This window comes from Mastigoproctus giganteus, chromosome 5, assembly GCF_048544385.1.
Source record: "Mastigoproctus giganteus isolate SK-2022 chromosome 5, ASM4854438v1, whole genome shotgun sequence".
In the NCBI taxonomy this organism is placed as follows: Eukaryota; Metazoa; Arthropoda; class Arachnida; order Uropygi; family Thelyphonidae; genus Mastigoproctus; species Mastigoproctus giganteus.
Window position 1 is genome coordinate 232,634,973 of NC_143579.1, and position 21,107 is coordinate 232,656,079.

The 21,107-nt window shown below is 38.3% G+C and overlaps 1 protein-coding gene across 1 annotated transcript in view; it reads left to right on the top strand.

The window, feature by feature from the left end:
* lgs (BCL9 domain-containing protein legless) overlaps positions 1-21,107 on the top strand; it is a 402,368-nt gene that overhangs the window by 327,214 nt on the left and 54,047 nt on the right. Inside the window, exons 11-12 of the mRNA XM_090374845.1 lie at positions 3,418-3,973; positions 18,910-20,148. Of these exons, the coding sequence (XP_090230971.1) occupies positions 3,418-3,973; positions 18,910-20,148 (1,795 nt within the window). The remainder of the gene's footprint in view (positions 1-3,417; positions 3,974-18,909; positions 20,149-21,107) is intronic.

Sequence of the window (21,107 nt, forward strand, 5' to 3'; positions counted from 1 at the left end):
AAACGCAACTGGAAATTGTTTTATGGTAGTAACCCCCAGAAATGTTCTTTAGTAAAATGTGAGGTGTTAATAGTGTATCTCTGCCTTTATGGTGTTTATTTAGTTGCTGCACACACTCAGCTTTGTTTATGTGTATCAAGCGTGCCTCCTCATTTTGTAATTGTGTTTTATTCCCTAAAAATGAGTAAAATACTTAAAAGGTGTGGAAAGGAAGTGTCCTGGTGAAGACACTACAGATTCAGAGAAAAAAAAGAAAAGCAATATCGATAGACAGGGGCGGACTGGGTCAAAAATTCTTAGCCGGGAAAGTTTGTAGCAGCCTCATACTAGCGTTTATGAGGCCGCTACAAAATCACACCGGCCTGCATCGTCTTCTGGCCTCCGGCCCACTGGCGTTTCCCCCATAAGGCTTATGGCCAGTCCGCCTCTGTCAATAGAGAAAAAGTATGAAATTGTGAAACATTTTGAGCGAAATGAAAGACCATGCATGTGCTACGGGCCTAAATGAGGCAACGCCGAGAATTAGAAAGAATGCAGAGAAAATAAAAACTTTCATAGCAGGAACAACGCAAAGTGTAACAAAATCCATTAGATCAAGACAAAGAATTGGAAGAGATGGAACGGCTGTTATCTGTTTGGATAGAAGATCAAACAAAGAGCAAGTTTACTTATGATAGAAGCAAAAGCATTAGCAATATTTTATTATGTAATAGTCGTAATAAAATATGTATTTTATTACGATTATTCATTGTGTTTGGTAATATTTTGGTTACAAATGTGTGTGCAGTCTTGGGTGGTCGGTACCTAACCCTATTTTACCATAGGGCCTGTTATTTATATTGCACAACTTTGCATTGCACAAGGGTTTCTAGGAACACAACTATCGTGCTATATGAGGACTGACTGTATTCTACATTCTTCAGATTTCCCTCTCCCTTGGCAAAAGTCACAGGGAGTGAGGTGTACTGGGAAAACAAATTGCCACTTGCAAAGAAAACCTCTGCTAATTATCCTGTATTTGATAAAGCTGTTATCAGTTGATGTTTAACAGGTATTACATTGTTGGAAGGAAAATGGATGAAGATTTGTCCATAGAACAACATTCTTGAAGTGCAGGAAGGATTATTGAGTGAGACATTGCATAGGCTAATATATGTATAGGCTAATAACAGATCTTGTGGTTAAACCACATTTCCCAGGTCTTCTTGAAAGAATGCAGAAGTGTTTTGAAAAAAAAAAAAAAAACTCTTCAGAGCTTATTCATGACAGCCACGAACATTCTTTGGCCCAATTTAGAGAACAGTGAGCCTCAGCAATCCACAAAATGTTCCTTAGGAATTTGGTATCTAACAGTCCACGTGTAAGAAATTGCAATACATCTTTCAACAGGATCTGATATGCTGCACACTACTGTTAACATATGCATCCTGCATTGCTGGCTCCTCTGTTACCAGAACAACTGCCGACTGGGCTAGCCGGGTGGGTAAAAAGCCTGCCCGGCAACCTAAAGGTCACGGGTTCGAATCCCGCCTCGGGCTTGGATCAAAGTACTGCAAAAACCTTGGGAGGTGCATTATGGCCACAGAAGCTGATGCACCAATAACTACCAAACAAAAAAAAAAAAAAAAAACCAGAACAACTTGGCAGCAGCAATATTATATGTAGATTTACAACTTCATACTTCAAATTTGATAATCATCTTTCTAAATAAGAAAACCAATATTCCCAAAATATGTTAATTATTATTTCATTTACATATTGATTGGTGTTGGTTCCAGACGAAACACCTCTCATTGTGAAAAAACAGTAATTGCAAAAGTTTATAAATTTTGTCACATTATCATACACGAGTTTTTTAGCTTGCATGATATCATACATTTCAGTATCAATATTCCTTTTTAGACTATCATCATTTTATTGTAGAAATAGCTGGTACTACGCTGGAAAGCATATTCTCATTTATATTACAATTATTGCAATAAAACTTGTTTAATTGAAAGTTCAAGTGATTAAATTTATCCATTCGATTTAAACCAGTTCAAAATATCCGTACAAGTTCAGAGCATGTTGATATTAATTGAGCAAGAGAACTTTTTAGTCAGATTCTCTTATTAACACTGTAGAATTTTCGTAACTCTCATTTAAAATATTAATAATCTTTTGGTTTTGTTGTGGTAAGCATTTGCAAATAGATGATTAACAGGCTAATTTCAACAAAATGAGAAAGATAACAATTGTGCTGAGGAGGAATTCAATAAATCCATTAAAATCGAGAAAGGAGTTCGACAAGGAGACACAATATCTCTGAAGCTGTTTACTGCTGCCCTTGAGGAAGCTTTCAGAAGATTAGACTGGTCGCAGAAAGGAGTCAATGTGAATGGAGAGTACCTAAACCATTTACGATTTGCAGATGACATTGTGGTCATAAGCCACAATCCCAAAAAATTAGAGAAAAATCTTAATCAGTTATGCACAGTTAGTAAGGATTTTGGACTAAAGATGAATATGGCTCAAACAAAAGTAATGATGAACAAGTATGCCACAGAAAGGAAATAATGATTGAAGGAGCAGTAATTGAAAAGGTGGAGTCATATACTTATCTGGGACAAGTTATAAGGTGTAATAATGATAAATGGCTGGAAGTCAAGAGAAGAATAAATTTTGGATGGATAGCATTCAAGAAATATAGTCACATACTGAGGAGCAATATCCCAATTTGTCTGAAACGTAAAATAATGAACCAATGTATACTCCCCATCATGACTTATGGAAGTGAAACTTGGGCACTCACCAAAAGAATGGAAGAGAAGCTGAGAACTACACAGCGAAGAATGGAACGAATTATATTGGGAATCAGACTGTTAGATAAGAAGAGAAACACATGGATTAGGCAGCAAACTCAAGTAAAGGACATTCTTATCAAAACTAAAGAACTAAAATGGTCTTGGGCAGGACACATAGCTCGAAGACATAACAGATGGACTAAGAAAATAACAGAATGGTACCCAAGAGGAGCTAGAAGAAAACCTGGAAGACAAAGGCGGAGATGGATAGATGAAATTCATGAGTTTGTGGGTAGTAAACGGATGGCCAGTGCTCAAAACAGAAGGAACTGGAAAGTTGCTGGAGAGGCCTTCATCCTGCAGTGGATTGAAAATGGCTGATGATGATGATAACAATATTGCTAGTTTTGTTTTTGCCATCATTAATAGTCATGCAGTCTTGATATATACAAGTTGTACCTTAATTAATTAAAATGAGCATTTAATGTCATAAAAGGAATATATTGTAGTTTTTATGATAAGGGTGACATTGGTTGTATATTGGTTGTATATATACTTGTTTTAAGTATAATTATTTAAATTATACTGGTTGGATTAGTCCATGGTAATGTTTTATTTCTTGCATTGTTTTCAGAAACATCCACTCAAAGTACAACAGTTCAATCGTCAAAATCCTGCAGCTTGGCTAAACACTTTGGCTCAAATGAAACAAGGAAACAGGCATATGAAAGGAGCAGTGAATCAGTTTCCTGCCCCATATATGATCAATCATCAGTATCCTGGAGCTTCACCCTGTACTGGACCATGTAGTGTGCACGGACCAGGACCATGTACAGCTAATCCTAGAGGTCCTTCAGGATGGCCAAATGCAAATCCGATTGCAGGAACTGGTATGAGTCAAGAAATGTCACCTGATATGATGTGTGGTCCTGGGGCACCACAGTCTTGGTCTCAACAACAGTTTCCTCAAGGCATAGGACAAAATCCTGTAAATCCAAGATTTCAGAATCCTGCAACTCCAGGAATGGGAATGGGAGCAGTTGGACCAGGTTCTGGAGGTAACATGATGACTTGTATGAATAATATGGGTACTCCTCCTTATGGTAGCCCATATCAGACTCCAAGTGGTGGTCCAGTTTTAAATCCATCTTTGATGAATCAAGTACCAGCAGGGCCTTCAACTTTGACAGGTATAAATAATTTGAATTTGTTAAATCATATATTTGTTAGATACTAGCAGTGCATTGCACTTATTTTTTGTGTTATTATGCTTGCAGCACATATAATAAATTTTAAGTTATGTTTTGTATTCTGGATCGTATGTATAGCTTAGCTTAATTTTCAGCACTCACCTTATAGTAATCCGCTTAGCTGGTGGAGAGTTTTACCACATACATAGTGGTTATAGGATTCTAGTAACTTACAGGGATTATGGGTTTAAAACTAAGTTATGGGCTAATTAAATTGAAGAAAAAAAGAAGCTAATAGCCGCGCACGAGCGACTTTCGAAATTCGTCCTCAGTTAGCTGGGGGAGGGGGGCGCTTGTGTTATATACGGGTTGGGTTCCCGAAATGCATTTCAGTGCACGTGGAAACTTAATACGTGCTAAATTCCAAATGGGGGAGAAATTGGCGGGAATCTTTTTGTTTAACACGTTGAGTGATGTATGGCGCTTAAACCATTCGATGACGAGGGCTTCGTTTTCAAGGATTTTGTAGCTGGAATTTAATTTAACTACTGTGATGGCTAATCGATGAGTGGGTTGTGATTTTGAGATTGGACGTGTTGTGTTAGTTCTGTACTTGCTGAATTAGTTTTGAAGCTATTAAAGTGGTAGTATGCACGCGTGTTGGAAATTTTTGATGTCCCGAATTTTGCTGTTGTACTGCCTATGTAACATGCTTGGCAATCTGATTGGCATCTGATCAAATATGTAATGTTGTTGTGATCTTGTGTCTCGTACTTGTGTGTTGTCTTGTATGAATTGAATTTGGAACTTAATTTGTTATAAGATGTGAATATTAATTTGATATCTGTATTTTTAAAACTCTGTTGAAGTCTTCTAGCGTATTGTTGATGATATGGGAACGCAATAAGGGGTTTATGTATCTTATTCTTGTTCACGTGGTTAATAATTTTGTTTGGGTTATTAGTGTTATTATGAACTTTGGTGATGGTTTCTTTTATTAGTTGTGAGGGGTATTTTCTGTCGATGAATTTTTTGGTGAGGTATTGCAATTCTATAGATAGGTCTGTTTGTGTGTGGCTATATTTTACAGCGTTGTATATCTGGTTGTATAGAACTGCTTTTTTGATGTATAGAGGGTGGTGAGTGGTAATGTAAGAATTTACCTGTATGTGTGTTTTTTCTGTATATTTTGGTGCCTAAAGATGTGCTTATTTTGTATACAGCGAGGTTTAAAAAATTAATTTTATTATTGGTTTCTACTTCGAGTCTTTCATGTGTTGTGTTAAAGGTGTTCAGTAAAGTATCGATGGTGGTTCTGTTGCCTATTAAGAGGACTTCATCTGCCTATCTCATGTTCCTGGGGGAAAGGGTTGGAGAATTTTTTTCTTCGATAGATGTCAGGTAGATCTTGGATAAAGGGGCAAAGATACCGAGGCCCATGGGAAGGCCGAAAATTTGTTCGTAGATGTTATTTTGGAATTTAAATTGTTTGGCATCAAGTAACAATGATGTGAGTTCTAACATGTCATTAATGTTTAAGTCAGTACGTTTTGTCAATGTGTCGTCTTTAATTAATAGTTCTTTAATGGCCAGTAGCATGGATTCGATGTGCACGTTTGTATATAGGGAGACGACGTTGAAGGACGGGAGAATATCGTTTTCAGATATGATTATGGAAGTTATACGTTCGTGTGCTCGTTTAGTATTGTAGACCCTGAACCGAGAAAATCTCATTAAAGGTGAAATAATTTTGACGAGGAATATGGATAGGTTAGCATAGGCGGACTGTTTATAGGAAACAATGGGCCTTAAAGGATAATCTTGTTTATGGAGTTTGACTATTCCAAAAATATGTGGGAGAATGTTACTGCGTATACCTATTTGCTGGAGGGTATGTAAATTAATTTGTTTGTTGGCTCTGAGTCTTCTTAGGATCCCATCAAGTTTATTTTTAAGCTTGTTAATGTTAAACGTGTTGCAAGCTCTGTATGTTGTTGAATCTGATAAGATGTGTAACATTTTCTTTATATATGTGTTTTTGTCCATGATTGCGATGGTATTCCCTTTGTCTGCCTTTTGTATTATAATGTTGGGGGTTTTCATAAAGTCTCGTATGTGGGTTAATTGTTGTTGGGGAATGTTAGGTTTACTAGTTAATTGGGAGTTAAAAACAGCATTAGTTTCATGTATGATTCGATATTTATCTGGGTGGTTATCAAGTTTGGTTTGTATTTCTATCATGGCGTCTTTAACTGGGTAGTGGTTGCTGTTAATGGCGAAATTGAATTCGTATTCTAGACTGGCAAGTTCGTTAGGGGCAAATGTTTGTGTAGAGATGTTAACAACTGAGTTTGTGGGAGGGGGGGGTTGTGTCTCCTGGTGAGTGTATCCCATTTCTTGGAGTGCTTTTGGGTAATCTGATTTAAAGTTGCTTGAATTCGTGTGTTGTTCTGTTGTACGTAATTGTACCAAGTCGTGGAGGTTAGTTCTCTTTTAAATTTGAATTTAAGGGTATGTATTTGATCTAAAAGGAGATATTTTTCTCTGTATCTTTTCCGTAATTCGGCTTTAATTATGGCAATAGAGGCTTGGTGTATGATAAAAGGGTATTTTTTAACAGTGTTTTTGGTGCAGATACGAGCGAAATTGGGGATTATGTCATACATGAGACATTTCTTTAAGAATGTGATGTGGAGTTTGTCGGAAAAGTATTTAACTAATAGTTTTGTGAAATGGAGTTTCCTATCGTGCAGATCTGAATGCATTGGGGAAAATGTGGAAATGATAGGCATGCGGAAGAGGTGTAATATATGTAGTTAAAGGATTTGTGTTAAATTGACTCTTGATTTTTAAGGAGTTCTTATGTGCTGTAATGTAATAACTAGATCATATGTATAGCTTAGCTTAATTTTCAGCACTCAAGACAACACACGAGTATGAGACACAAGATCACAACAACATTATATATTTGATCAGATGCCAATCAGATTGCCAAGCATGTTACATAGGCAGTACAACAGCAAAATTCAGGACATCAAAAATTTCCAACACACGTGCATACTACCACTTTAATAGCTTCAAAACTAATTCAGCAAGTACAGAACTAACACAACATGTCCAATCTCAAAATCACAACCCACTCATCGATTCAGCCATCACAGTAGTTAAATTAAATTCCAGCTACAAAATCCTTGAAAACGAAGCCCTCGTCATCGAATGGTTTAAGCGCCATACATCACTCAACGTGTTAAACGAAAGGATTCCCGCCAATTTCTCCCCCATTTGGAATTTAGCACGTATTAAGTTTCCACGTGCACTGAAATGCATTTCGGGAACCCAACCCGTATATAACACAAGCCCGATTCCCACTGTTATCATCTTGTGCTAAACCTCACCATCGTCAGTAACCATTTCAGCTCCTGACCAATCTCCATGTGAACTTGCTGTCGCTCAAGCGTGAGTAGTCATGGAAACTAGTGGGCACAGATGTGTCATGTGAAAATGGTCATGGAGAATGCTGGTTGTGCTTCCTACTGATATTCTCAACATCTCTGCCAGTTGCCTTACTGTTATATGACTATTTTCTCTCATGATTAAAGAAGCAGTTTTTATGGTTTCTGTGGTCATAGCAGTGGTTGGAGCTCCAGGACCACTGATTTTTTGTAATTGAATCACGTCCATCTTTAAACATTCTAAACTGTCTGTGAGCTGTGCTATATGGAAGCATAGATTCACCATAAACCTCTCTTAACATTTCATATGTTTCAGCTGATAATGTTTTCTTGAGAGGGAAAAAAGTCACACCGTGCACATGAGTCATTTGCACAGTTGCTAATGTGATGCAGCTTAGTTTGGTCGTAAATTCTACTAGCCCAGCTAGAAATTAAGCGGCCTAGAGGGAAACAGGTATTCTGTATGTTATCAGACACTCAGTCTAAAACACTGATAGATCCAATATCTTTCTATTTCAGAAGATTTAGGAGAAGTCCGGTTGGCCTGCCTCCCTAAAATCCACTCATGCATACCTTCTCGATGGTCAGTCCTGTTACGTCACTTAGGTGGCAACAAACGTGTAGAGTGGTTCTTTTCAAGATGCCTGGTCAGCGTGAAGAGGAAAAGACCAAACCCTCCAGCACCTGACAGCACAACAAAACAAACGGCCCTCAGTCCCCAGCGGCTTTCACTCCCCCTCTTACGGCAGCAAGAGGATCAGAGTGGAAGCAAAGGGTGCTAAGAATCTCTGGGTATGATCAGGCTGCCATGCATGGAAACTGAACTTGGCCTGTTACAACATAAGATCGCTCATCAGTGAAGAGAGGATACTAGAGCTGGAAAAGGAATTAGAAAATGTAAATTGGAATATCATCGGTTTGGCTGAAACAAGAAGAAGAAATTAATCACATATAAGTTTATCAAGTGGAAATCTGCTGTACACCAATGGAAACAGTGAAAAGAGTGAAGATGGAGTTGGTTTTCTGGTCCATAAAGATATAAAAAAACAACATTTTGGAATTCAAAAGTACATCACCAAGGGTGTCAAGACTACTACTCAGGATTTCTAAGAGGTATAAGCTAAAGGTTATGATGATGAAGAAGTTGAAGAAATGTACACCGAAATTGAGAGTCTTCTAGATGGACAGAAAACTCACTACACTATCATCATGGGGGTACTTCAATGCTAAGGTTAGAAAGAGACAAAACAGTGCAGAAAGGGGAACTATAGGAAATTTTGGAATTGGTGAAAGAAATGAAAGAGGCAAGTCTTGTGGAATTTGCAGAATCTAGAGGAATGTCAGTAATGAAAACTTTTTTTTTTTCAAGAAAAGGGTGAACAGAAAGTGGACATGGAAGAGCCCAAATGGATTAACAACTAATGAAATCGACTTCATCCTCACTAACAGAAGATATATCGGGAATGATGTTACTGTCTTGAACAAGGTAAATGTTGGAAGTGATCACAGAATGGTAAGATGCACACTTGCTATAGATGCAAGAAAAGAAAGGGAAAAACTGACTCAAGTAAATAATACAAAGGTCTTTGAGATAACAGAAGAGGAGAAAAAGCAGTATGTACTGGAACTTAAGAACAAGTTTGAGCTTCTGCAGACTGTTCAGGACCAAGATATCGATGAGGAATATTACAACTTTCTGAAAGTGATAAAGCCCAAGAAACCTATAGGTAAAAAGAAATCCAAAGAAGAAAAAATCAGTCAAGAAACATTTGTCACAATGAACCGAAGACGACAAATGAAGAGCAAGAAAAACGCTGACAAAGAAAATTGAGTATACTGAGTTAATGAAAGCCATTAGAAAGAGACTCAAGAGAGGACATAAGAAAATTTAACACAAGAAAAGTAGAACAAGCATTAAGGGAAAACAAAGGATTTAAATCAGCAGTCATGAGCAGTAATACAGAAAGACAAATGAAACTGGTGCCTCCGTAGCCAGGTGGGCAAGAGCAGCAGTGCATAGCACGTGCTTCTTGATTAGACCGGGGTTCGAGCCTGTGACCACCAAATATGGAGGATGCGGAAAGGTCAGGGAATGACCACCACATATCCCCGGAGCAATATGGCCTTAGTTGCTAATGCTCCTAAAAACCAAATAACAAACAAAAACAAAACAAACGAAACTGAAGAATAGCGATGGTGTACTTATGAATAGCAGAGAAGGCATAATTCAAATAGCAGAAGACTACTATAAAGAGTTATACAAGGAGCGAGGGAATGATGCCAGTAGTGGGGAAGATGGATTGCAAATTAGTAACACATACAACATACCTGATATCCTTCTTGATGAGGTAAACATGCGTTGAAAAAAAAAATGAAGAATCAGAAAGCTCCAGGGGAAGATGAAGTTACTGTAGAGTTGTTAAAATTGGGAGGAAGAGATGTGGCACAAAAACTGGCAAGACTCTTCACAAAATACATTAGAAAAGATGTGGCACATAAGGAGTGGAATAATGCAATCATAGTTTTGCTGCATAAGAAAGGAGATAAATCAGAAATTGTAAATTATAGACCAATTAGCTTGTTATCCCACATCTACAAGTTGTTCACAAGGGTCATTACCAACAGATTAGAAAGAATACTTGATGAAAATCAACCGAAAGAGCAAGCTGGCTTTAGGACAGGATTCTCAACTATGGATCGTCTTCATGTAATGTCATAGCTAATGGAGAAAGCAAATGAATAGAAAACACCATTATGCCTGGCATTTGTGGATTATGAAAAGGCATTTGACTCCATACAGCATAAGGCTGTATGGAGTCTTTCCAGGGCCCGAAATATTGCCTTATGCAATATTTCGGCCACTGGAAAGACAAGGCATAGTTACCCCACATATTATGATTTTGAAGAAAATATATGAGAATGCTACCTCCTTTATTAGACTAAACAAAGACAGTAATAAATTTAAAATTGAGAAAGGAGTTCGACAAGGAGACACAATAACTCCGAAGTTGTTTACTGCTGCCCTTGAGGAAGCTTTCAGAAGATTAGACTGGTCGCAGAAAGGAGTCAATGTGAACGGAGAGTACCTAAACCATTTACGATTTGCAGATGACATTGTGGTCATAAGCCACAATCCCAAAGAATTAGAGGAAAATCTTAATCAGTTATGCAGAGTTAGTAAGGATTTTGGACTAAAGATGAATATGGCTAAAACAAAAGTAATGATGAACAAGTATGCCACAGAAAGGGATATAATGATTAAAGGAGCAGTAATTGAAAAGGTGGAGTCATATACTTATCTGGGACAAGTCATTAGCTGTAATAACGATAAATGGATGGAAGTCAGAGAAGAATAAATTTTAGATGGACAGCATTCAGGAAATATAGTCACATACTGAGGAGCAATATCCCAATTTGTCTGAAAATAATGAACCACTGTATACTCCCCATCATGACTTATGGAAGTGAAACTTGGGCACTCACCAAAAGAATGGAAGAGAAGCTGACAACTACACAGCAAAGAATGGAACGAATTATATTGGGAATCAGACTGTTAGATAAGAAGAGAAACGCACGGATTAGGCAGCAAACTCAAGTAAAGGACATTCTTATCAAAACTAAAGAATAAAATGGTCTTGGGCAGGACACATAGCTCGAAGACATGATGACAGATGGACTAAGAAAATAACAGACTGGTACCCAAGAGGAGCTAAGAGAAAACCTGGATGACAACGGAGATGGACAGATGAAATTCATGAGTTTGTGGGTAGTAAATGGATGATCGATTGCACAAAACAGAAGAAACTGAAAAGTTGCTGGAGAGGCTCTCATCCTGCAGTGGATTGAAAATGACTGATGATTATGATGGTTGTTAATGAAAAATTATGATCATTCTTTATTAAACATCCCTCATCTTTCATACCTTACAAGTTATTCCCTTCAAAATAATTGCTTACACATGCTCCCTACATTTCTTCCAAGTACAGAAACATTTCTCGAAGTCACATCCATTGATGTTTTCTGAATGTCTTCAATGGGTTGCAGATGGTTTCCCTTAAGTACACTTGTCAGTTTAGGAAAGGGAAAAAATTCAAGAGGGGCCTAAGTCTGGTGGGTAGAGTGCATGTTTAGAAAGACATTTGTTTTTTGGCCAGAAACTGGTGAACAGAGAGCATGTGTGCTGGAGTCTTGATGGAGCATCCAACCGTCCTTCCAAATTCAGGCCTCTTCCTTCGAGCTATAAGTCAAACAGCTATTAACTGCTGATAAACAATAGCAATAGAATATATAGTATTACAACTTTCTGTTCATTCCTTTATTACCTTCAGGGGATGTTTTCTTTCTGTTCTTATGTGAAAGCTTTTGTAGCACCTTATTGTCACAAATTGCTGAACATCACGGACTCTACAAGTCAAATGCATAATGGATCTTCTCAATATCTTTTCATGTTTTTTATAATGGTAGATTGGCAGCATTTTCCTTTTGAAGCAATAATGGTGCTGTTTTGCATTCCTGATGTAATACAATGATGGAATAGGATTTTTCTTCTGAGAGAAAAAAAGACTTTCATGGAGTCAAGCCAAAATGAACAAGCAGCTGCTATTTACAATATCCCATATCTGAATATAGTTGTTGAGAAACATCTGTTCAGAGTCTCTCTCTCTCTCTCTCTCTCTCTCTCTCTCTCTCTCTCTCTCTCTCTCTCTCTCTCTCTCTCTCTCTCTCTCTCTTCCTTTAATAAAAATAATGTGAAACTCAGAAATTTTGAATCATCATAAAATTTGCAACAAAACAGCACTGTTCAAGTAATGTTAACCTAATGCTGCATTTTATTACAGCACTTTAAACAATAAAAACACCATGAGTGATTGTTACTTATGCAAAACTTTTCCAAACTTCTGTGTGGACTATAATGATGGAAAACTTTTGTTCAATAAAGTCATTATGCAGAAACGTTGCTAACTGTGCTTTCCAAACATGGCTGTGCATTACTTAAGTGAATGTAGTAATATAGGTATGAAAAGGTATCCTTTTATTGCAGACTAATTCAGTGGAACAAGAACAACACATTACCATTTAGTGGATTTATATAGGTTGTTTCACAAATAACTATAGACCTGTTAGTTTAACTTGTGTTCTGGGGAAAATAATGGAATCACTTTTTAAAGAAGCATTGCAGGATCATCTAGACAAGACTGCAGTAATAGTTAAGACACAGCATGGGTTTGTTAAAGGGAGTTCTTGTCTGACCAATTTGATTGGATACTATGATGTGGTCACAAAGGAACTGAATGCCAAAAATAATTTTGATGTCATATACTTGGATTTCAGGAAAGCTTTTGATACTGTTGCACATTATTATTATTATTATTACTAGCCATATAGTACAAGGAAGCCTGAGGCTTATGCTGCACCAGCTAAAAAAATTTCCGAGTTACCCTGAGAGAGAGTAGAAGGGAATCACCAAGAAAGAGAAAAATGATGATATCCAGCTCAGGACCCTGGGTGTGCCAAGCCCATACTCACCAGATGTGAGCCCCTGGAAGACTGCTGTACAAACTGGAGAGGTATGGCATTAAGGGTAAGTTTCTACATTGTAGCAACTTACCCTTAATGCCATAGTGTCAAAGTAGAAGATGACAGAGTGGTAATCAATGGACACTGCTCTTCATGTACAAATGTTATTAGTGGAGTTCCCCAGGGTTTGGTGTTGGGTCCATTGTTGTTTTGTATATTTATCAATGATATTTATGAAGGTATATCAGGTTTGATGTCCAAGTTTGCAGATGATACAAAGGTTGGCAGGGTTGTTAACGATAGTAAAGACAGTATGCTACTCCAACTGGATCTAGATAAGTTGGGCAAATGGGCTGAGAAGTGGCAACTGAAGTTTAACATTGACAAATGCAAAGTACTGCATATGGGTAGCGATAATCGAAGAGAAACGTACCAACTGTATGCTACTACACTCAGGGAAGTGGAAAGTGAAAAAGACCTGGGGGTAATTGTGCTGTCAAATATGAAGTTGGCTGACAGTGTAGACGGGCTGCCAGGGCAGGTCATGGAGTCTTGTCAATGATATATAGGAATTTTGCTACCAGGGACGAGGTGATTATCCCATTATACACAGCAATGGTCAGGCCACACCTAAACTATTGTGTACAGGTTTGGAGTCCTCATTTTAGGAAGAATGTAGAGTTGCGTGAATGAGTACAAAGAATGGCAACGAGATTGGTGAGGGGAACAAAGGGGTGCTTTTACCAAGAAAGGCTTAAGTTCTGCAAATTGCAGCACCTGGAGAGTAGGCACCTGCAAGGTGATCTGATTGTGTATAAGGCATTGAATGGGTTGAGCAAGCTGAATGCTGATGGAATCTTCCTCTTGCTCAGATTAAGAAGCTGAGGGGGCACAGTTTCAAATTGAGGAAAGAGTTGTAGAATAGATGTGCAGAAATTTGCCTTTAGCCTGCAGGTAGTTGATTGGTGGAACAGACTTTCATCTTTTGTTGTGGAAGTTGATAGACTAAATAAATTTAAGGCTGAGCTGGACAGGCATTTGGAATGAATTGAGCGGTGGAATGGGAGATTTTTTTTTTTTGCTGATGCTGCATAAGCATGCTTTCTTGCATCGTATGCCTTTGCTAATGCTAATGTTTCATACAAAAATTTTATTTTAGGGCCACTCAAATTAAACCCTCTTTACAGGTACTTTGAATATCTGGTAAATTTCATCAGGTAGCCATGCATAGTATTGGATCATCATTATGTGTTTGTCATTTTTATCTGTTAATTTCAAAGTAGCTGATGTAAGTTATTTCCATATGTAATTAATATAAGTAGATGCTGCACTGTATAAGAAATGATAATTAAATTTAACCTAGGTGATCATATGATATCATACTGATCTGTCAACATGCTTCATTGGTATGTCATGTGAATAAACTGTGTCTACACATTGCAGAATGGTAATGATTTCCCATGCTTTTCAATCAACTCTGGCATTTGAACTGCTTTTGCTGGGCCCAGCTGTTCATCTTTCAGTGATTTTCTTCCATGGGCGAAATGTTGATGCTGCAAAATGAGAAAATGAGACTGATGTTATGAGACAAGTGCTGGTGCTGCCATTTACTAGAAATAAACATGAAATGAAAGAGTGATTGTTCCTTGATCATTGCAGGTAAGGTCAGTGTAAATTGCTGCCATTTCAGAATGTGTTGTGAGCTGAATTGCATGTCTCTCTCCTGTGTCTGAATTGTGGAGGGACAATGGATCAAAGGGCAAACATCAAGTTTTGTGTTTGACTGGACAAAAGTGCCACAGGAACATTTCAAATGATGAAGCAAGTGCATGGAAAGAATTATCTGTCTTGTGCATGTGTGTTCAAGCAGCATACATTTCGCCCATGGAAGAAAATCGCTGGATGATGAACAGCTGGGCCTAGCAAAAGCAGTTCAAATGCCAGAGTTGATTGAAAAGGCATGGGAAATCATTACCAATGACCGTGCAGTGCTCCAAATGATTGCAGAAGAGCTGTGCATTAATAAGGAAACCATTTGACATATAACAACCCAGGATTTAAGAAAATGAAGGTTTGTGCATGGTTTATTCCACATTCGTTAACAGATGGTCAATGACAGGTGGGAGTTGAACACTGCAGAGAACTCATTGAGGCTGCTGAAAGCAAACACAACTTCCCGAATTTTATCATTACAGGTAATAAGACTTGGTGTTTTCAGTACGACCCTACAAATAAGCAACAAAGTGTGGGATGGAAGTCGGCAAACTCTCTCTCTCCCCAAAGCCTAAAAAGTTCAACAAAAAGTCAAAAATCAAAACCATGCTCATCACTTTCTATGGTAGCAGGGGAATTGTGCACAAATAATTCATGCCCAATAGCCAAAATATTACTACTGCCTGCTGATTGGATGTTTTGAAATGTTTGTTGCAGAGAATATGTTGTGTGCAGCCTCAGTATCGAGAAGGTGGCAGTTGGTTCCTCTTGCATGACAACACACCAAGCCACAAGGCTCTCACTGTTTGGGAGTTTTGGCTAGCAAAAAAGTCTGCATACTATTGGACCCACAGTATTAATCAGACTCAGCCCTGTGCAATTTATTTTTGTTCCCAAAGCTCAAGGCACTACTGAAAGTCTGTTATTTACCAGTCATGGCCTTCTACTAGTCATTACAGTTCCTTCATGATCATTGCATGCAGTGTGTGGACAAAGGAGGAAGTTTCTTTGAAGAAACCAAGGTTACTTTACTCGTACGTGGCATAATTATTTCTTTCTAGCATCAGTCTTTTTTTCGGATTACTGCGCTGTGTATATCAAGAACAAAACTTGGAGAGATTGTACAAGGCTAATGGGGTAACATTTTTCTCAGTATGGTCTGTGCTTATTAACAGGAAAGATTGCTTCTACAGGGATGAGACATTTAAATAGAAAGGGTGCAAGAATATTTGCAGATGCTAATATTCCAGGACTGCTGGGAGTCGTAGTGGAACAAGTAAATACATGGGCTGTGTTAGGGTAACTAAGAGTAGGAACAGGTGCATGTATACTTGCATGTACACCAGTGCTAGGAGTAAAGTTAATAAATTTGATGAGCTTGAAGTGCTAGTCAAGACATCATAGGCAGATATTGTTGAGATATCAGAGATGTGGTGTTACTCAGATATAAGGAATACAGAATTGGAATTTGGGGAGTACAATGTGTGCAGAAAGGATACAGGATAGTGAAGGGAAGCTAGGTTATGCTGTTAGTTAAGAAACACATAAAAGCAGTGCATCCAGTTGACATTGGTGGACAGTGTAATGTTCAGTCAGTTTGGTGTGAAATAAACACTGGGAAAGCAAAAATAAGGATGGGGTGTGTTACAGGACAAATGATTCTGATAAGTACAGTGAACAACTTTACAGAGAAATAGAGCAAGGAAGTAAATCAGATTACTTCCTTGCACAATTCAGTAAATCAGATTACTTCCTTGCTGAAATCCACAATTAATTGTGGATTTCAGCTTCCCAGATATTGACTGGAACTTGTTGGTTGGTCACTCACACACTAGCAAGACTTTTTGGGATTTACTGGATGATTGTTTTTTACAGCAGCATGTTCAAGAGGCAACCAAAGGGAGTGATACTGTTGATTTGATTATCAGCAGTAAGTCTTCATGCATTAAGAATCTACAGATAAAGTGATCAAAGTGTACTGATGTGGGATTTACTTAAAGATGTAACCACCATCAGGGGGAAAGGGAAGGGTTTTTGCTTTTGTAAAGGTGACTACAGTGGTCTCAGACAGTTTTTAAATTCTATACAGTGGAACCATCTGATGATGTTACCAACAGCATATTCTAAATGGGAAGTATTCAAGGAATTAATCTTAGAAGCTACTAGGCTTTTCATATCAACTAAGAAATACTATTCAAGATTTAGGCCCAATGGATGTCAGATGAACTAATGAGACTCATGGCAGAGAAGAAAAATGCATGGGATGCATATAAATTATCAGTCAACACAGAAGCCTATGGTAGATATAAGCTAGTCTGTCATCAAGTCACAAAAGAGGTTAGGCAAGTGAAGGCAGATTATGAGAAATCTTTGGAAAGGAATGCAAAGAAAAGCAGCAAAGACTTCTTCACTTATATAAACTCTAGAAGGAAGTGGATGAATCAGATTGGTCCACTTGATAACAATAGTTTGACTGTTGATATTCTTGCTCAGATAGCTGAGAAACTGAATGAGCATTTTGCATCTACATTCACACATGAGAAATTCTGCTGGAAGTGGAGAACAGAAGCTTATTAAACTCTAACAGGGACCTAAATGATTTTGTAATAACTGAGAGCAAAATAGAGGAGAAATTGTTGAAGTTAAACATAAGAAAGGCACCTGGGGTGGATGGGATCTATCCAGTTATATTAAAGGATTCTGCAAAGGAAGTAAGCAAACCCTTAGCCATAATTATGAGAGCATCCTTTGGACTCAGGGGAGGTCCCCACAGTCTGAAGATGTGCAAATGTATTTCCAATTCACAAAGGGTGACACGTGTAATTACAGACCTGTTAGTTTCACTTCTGTTCCGGGATAAATAATGGAGTTGCTGGTTAGAGAAGCATTGCAGGATCATCTAGACAAGACTGCAGTAATAATTCAGACACATCATGGGTTTGTTAAGGGGAAGTCTTGTCTGACCAATTTGATACTATGATGTGGTCACAAAGGAAATAGATGCAAAAAATAATTTTGAAATCATGCTTTGATACTGTTGCTCATGGAAGAGTACAGTACAAATTGGAGCAGTATGGCATTAAGGGCAAGTTGCTACAATGGATAAAGGGATGGTTGAGTGTGAGAAGACAGAGAGTGGTAATCAATGGACACTGCTCTTCGTTGACTAATGTTATTAGTCGAGTCCCCAGGGTTTGGTGTTGAGCCCATTGTTGTCTTGTATATTTATCAGTGATATTGATGAAGGTATATCAGGCTTAATGTCCAAGATTGCAGATGATACAATGGTTGGCAGTGTTGTTAATGACAGTAATGACAGTATGCTACTGCAATAGGATCTAGGTAAGTTGGACAGGTGGGCTGAGAAGTGGAAACTTAAGTTTAATATTGACAAATGCAAAGTACTGGGTAGCAGTAACCCCAGAGAAATATACCAACTGTGTGGTACTACACTCAGGGTAGTGGAGAATTAAAAAGGAATGGGGGGGGGGTAATTGTGCAGCCAGATGTGATGTTTTCTGAGCAGTGCAGACAGGCTGCCAGAGCAGGTTCGGGGTATTGTCTGTGATGTACAGCAATTTTGCTAGCAGGGATAAGGCAATGGTCAGGCCACACCTTGAATACTGCATACAGGTCTGGAAGTCTCATTTTAGGAAGGATATAGAGTTGCTGTGGAGCTGGTGTAGAGAAGGGCAACAAGATTGTGAGAGGGAACAAGGGGGTGCTATTATGAAGAAAGGCTTAAGTTCTGCAAATTGCAGCAATTGGACAGTTGGCAACTGCATGGTGATCTGATTGAGGTGTATAAAGCCTTGAATGGATTGAGCAAGCTCAATGCTGATGGGATTCTTCCTATTGCTCAGATTACAAACCTGAGGGGGCATAAACTCAAATTGAGGAAAGACAGTTGTCGAATCGATGTGCGGAAATTTGCCTTGTTAATACCAGCAGATAATGCCAGTGCATTTTAAAATGCAACTGTTAATGTCAATTTCGGTTTAAAATTGTACTAAATGTAGTAATTTTAAAGGTTCTTAATTCATATTTGGGATGACACTAGCTTATATGTTCTAACATTTCTTTTTGTGATGGTTTACAGAAAATTAATTCTTCAGGTTTATCTCATTAATGACATTATAGTGGTATTTGCATTTCCCCCCCCCCCTAATAATAATCAGGAAATATATAGATAATCCTAATAGCCAGAGTATATTTAGCACATTTAAACTATGAAGAATAATTGTCTTTCTGTAGGGGTAAAGATACCTGATGAAAACCTCACACCACAGCAAAGGCAACATAGAGAAGAGCAGCTTGCCATGATTCGTAAAATGCATCAGCTGTTGTTTCCTGACCAGCACCAACATGATCATTCTCAAGCACCCAATATGGTTGGCCCACAATCTAATATGATGGTTCCTCCAACTTCTGGTATGATGCCTCAGGGTGGCCAACCTCGCTTTGGTAGTACAGGTGAAGAAATTTGCATGCAACCAGGAATGGACATGCCATACCCACACCAGTCCTGTATGGGTATGGTTGATCATGAGCATCACCATCCAGCATCTGATATGTTCTCACCTGGTATCATTGGGGCTCAGTTTTCTCATCAGAACCTTCCTCCAGCTTCTATGGCTGCTCAGCTTGAATGGCAGAAGCTACAAAGGCAATTTTATGAAGAAAGGCGGAAGAAGCAGCCTTGTGTAGGACAAGCCATGTCTGCTCCAGTGACTCCATCCATGCCACAGAGTCAGCAGCAGCCACCACCATCACAGCAGCAGCCACAACAGCCACATCAGCATCAGCAACAGCAACCACAACAGCCACAGCAGCAGCCACAACAACCACAACAGCAGCCACAACAGCAGCAAACTTCAATGAACAGTCCAAGCCCTAGTGTTGGTTTAAGTCCTGGGACACGAATACAAGGTCCTCCTCCTCCATATCATCAAACTGCAAGGGGAACTATGCCTAGTCCCCATCCAACGTCACCGAACCCAAGCTCTCTCTCTTTACCTTCACCTCGAATGGCATCAGGATTACCATCTCCTGCTGACTCAACTCGACAGTTTCCTCATCCAACCCCTCCAGGAACGAGACTTCCTCATCCCAGCCCTGGAACTGGAACTTCAGCAGGAAATAGCAGTATACACACCACACCTCTGAATTCACCCAAACCACTTAACACTTCCTCAGGGCCTTCATCAAATAGTGCTGCTATAATTAGGACTCCTACAACACCATCCAATCCTAACTCAACTCCAACAAGTACACCAAATAGCTCCATGAGCAATGTGCTACTTAGTCCTAGTCCAAGTACTCCTGTTGGTCCCTGTAGCATGAGCAATAGAAAACAAAGTACACCAGGCAGCCAACAACAGCAGCCTTCAAGTGGAACAGAAATACAAGATGCAAGTCTAGCAACAATGGCAAGCACAACAGCTGAGTTTACTCCAGCTGCTCATTCAGTATCTACTCCTAATAGCACCCATGGTGAGTAATTTTTTTTAATATTTGTTTGTCTGATGTTTTGGATTTAAAATTAGAAACTTTAGAGTGAAAGCTTTTGTTGTGTCTGTCATCAGTAACTCCATTACTGAAGAGTGTCGATATCACATGCTACCAGTTTGAAAAGGTCTCTGAGTCCAAATCTTATAAATCAGTTGATGTGGAGCATGTGTGTATCTGAGTTGTCACTTAGATATACTCATGCTCCATATAAACTGTTCTTGGTGCTTCCGGGCCATATCAGTGGTTATCAGCATCTGTGGTAGCCATTAGCAGTTTGAATAACTAAAAGAAATATGTACATCTATTAAAAACATTAGCATATTGATTCCCTTTCACAAGAAGTCACTATATTCTGATTATCAAGACTTACAAAGATTTGTATAGTGTATAGAGTTCTGAGGAAATTTTCTAAAATTTAGAAGTATTGAATAAACTAATACTGATTAATATTGGAATAAACTGACAGCCTTAATTAAAATTTTTAAGAAAGAAAATTTTGAAAAATGTTTATCACTTAGCTGTGATTTTAAAATATAAAATAACTGTAAGGGTTTCATACTAAATGAATAGAAAGGTTGCTATCACTTAAGGTAAAATAAAATTACAAGAACTTAATCATGCACTTAATTATATGCACTTTTAAAATTTAGTTTGGAAATGTGTATGATCAGAATGTTGTATTTCAACATTGAAAGTCAAGTTTTTAACAGTAATAAAGTCTCATCTTTCATATAATTTTTCCAGCACTTTGTATATGGTTCAACTTGACCTGTAGTAATGCCAGTTATTTCAGAACCAAAGATAATAGCTAGCAGTAAAAGCTTCAAAAGGAACGATAGTATGATAGTGTATAGTGCCATGCAAAGTGTAGGATGGACTCTATGTAAGTCTACCAAATTAAGATACAATTTACTGAGAAGAATATGTTTGAATGATTCATT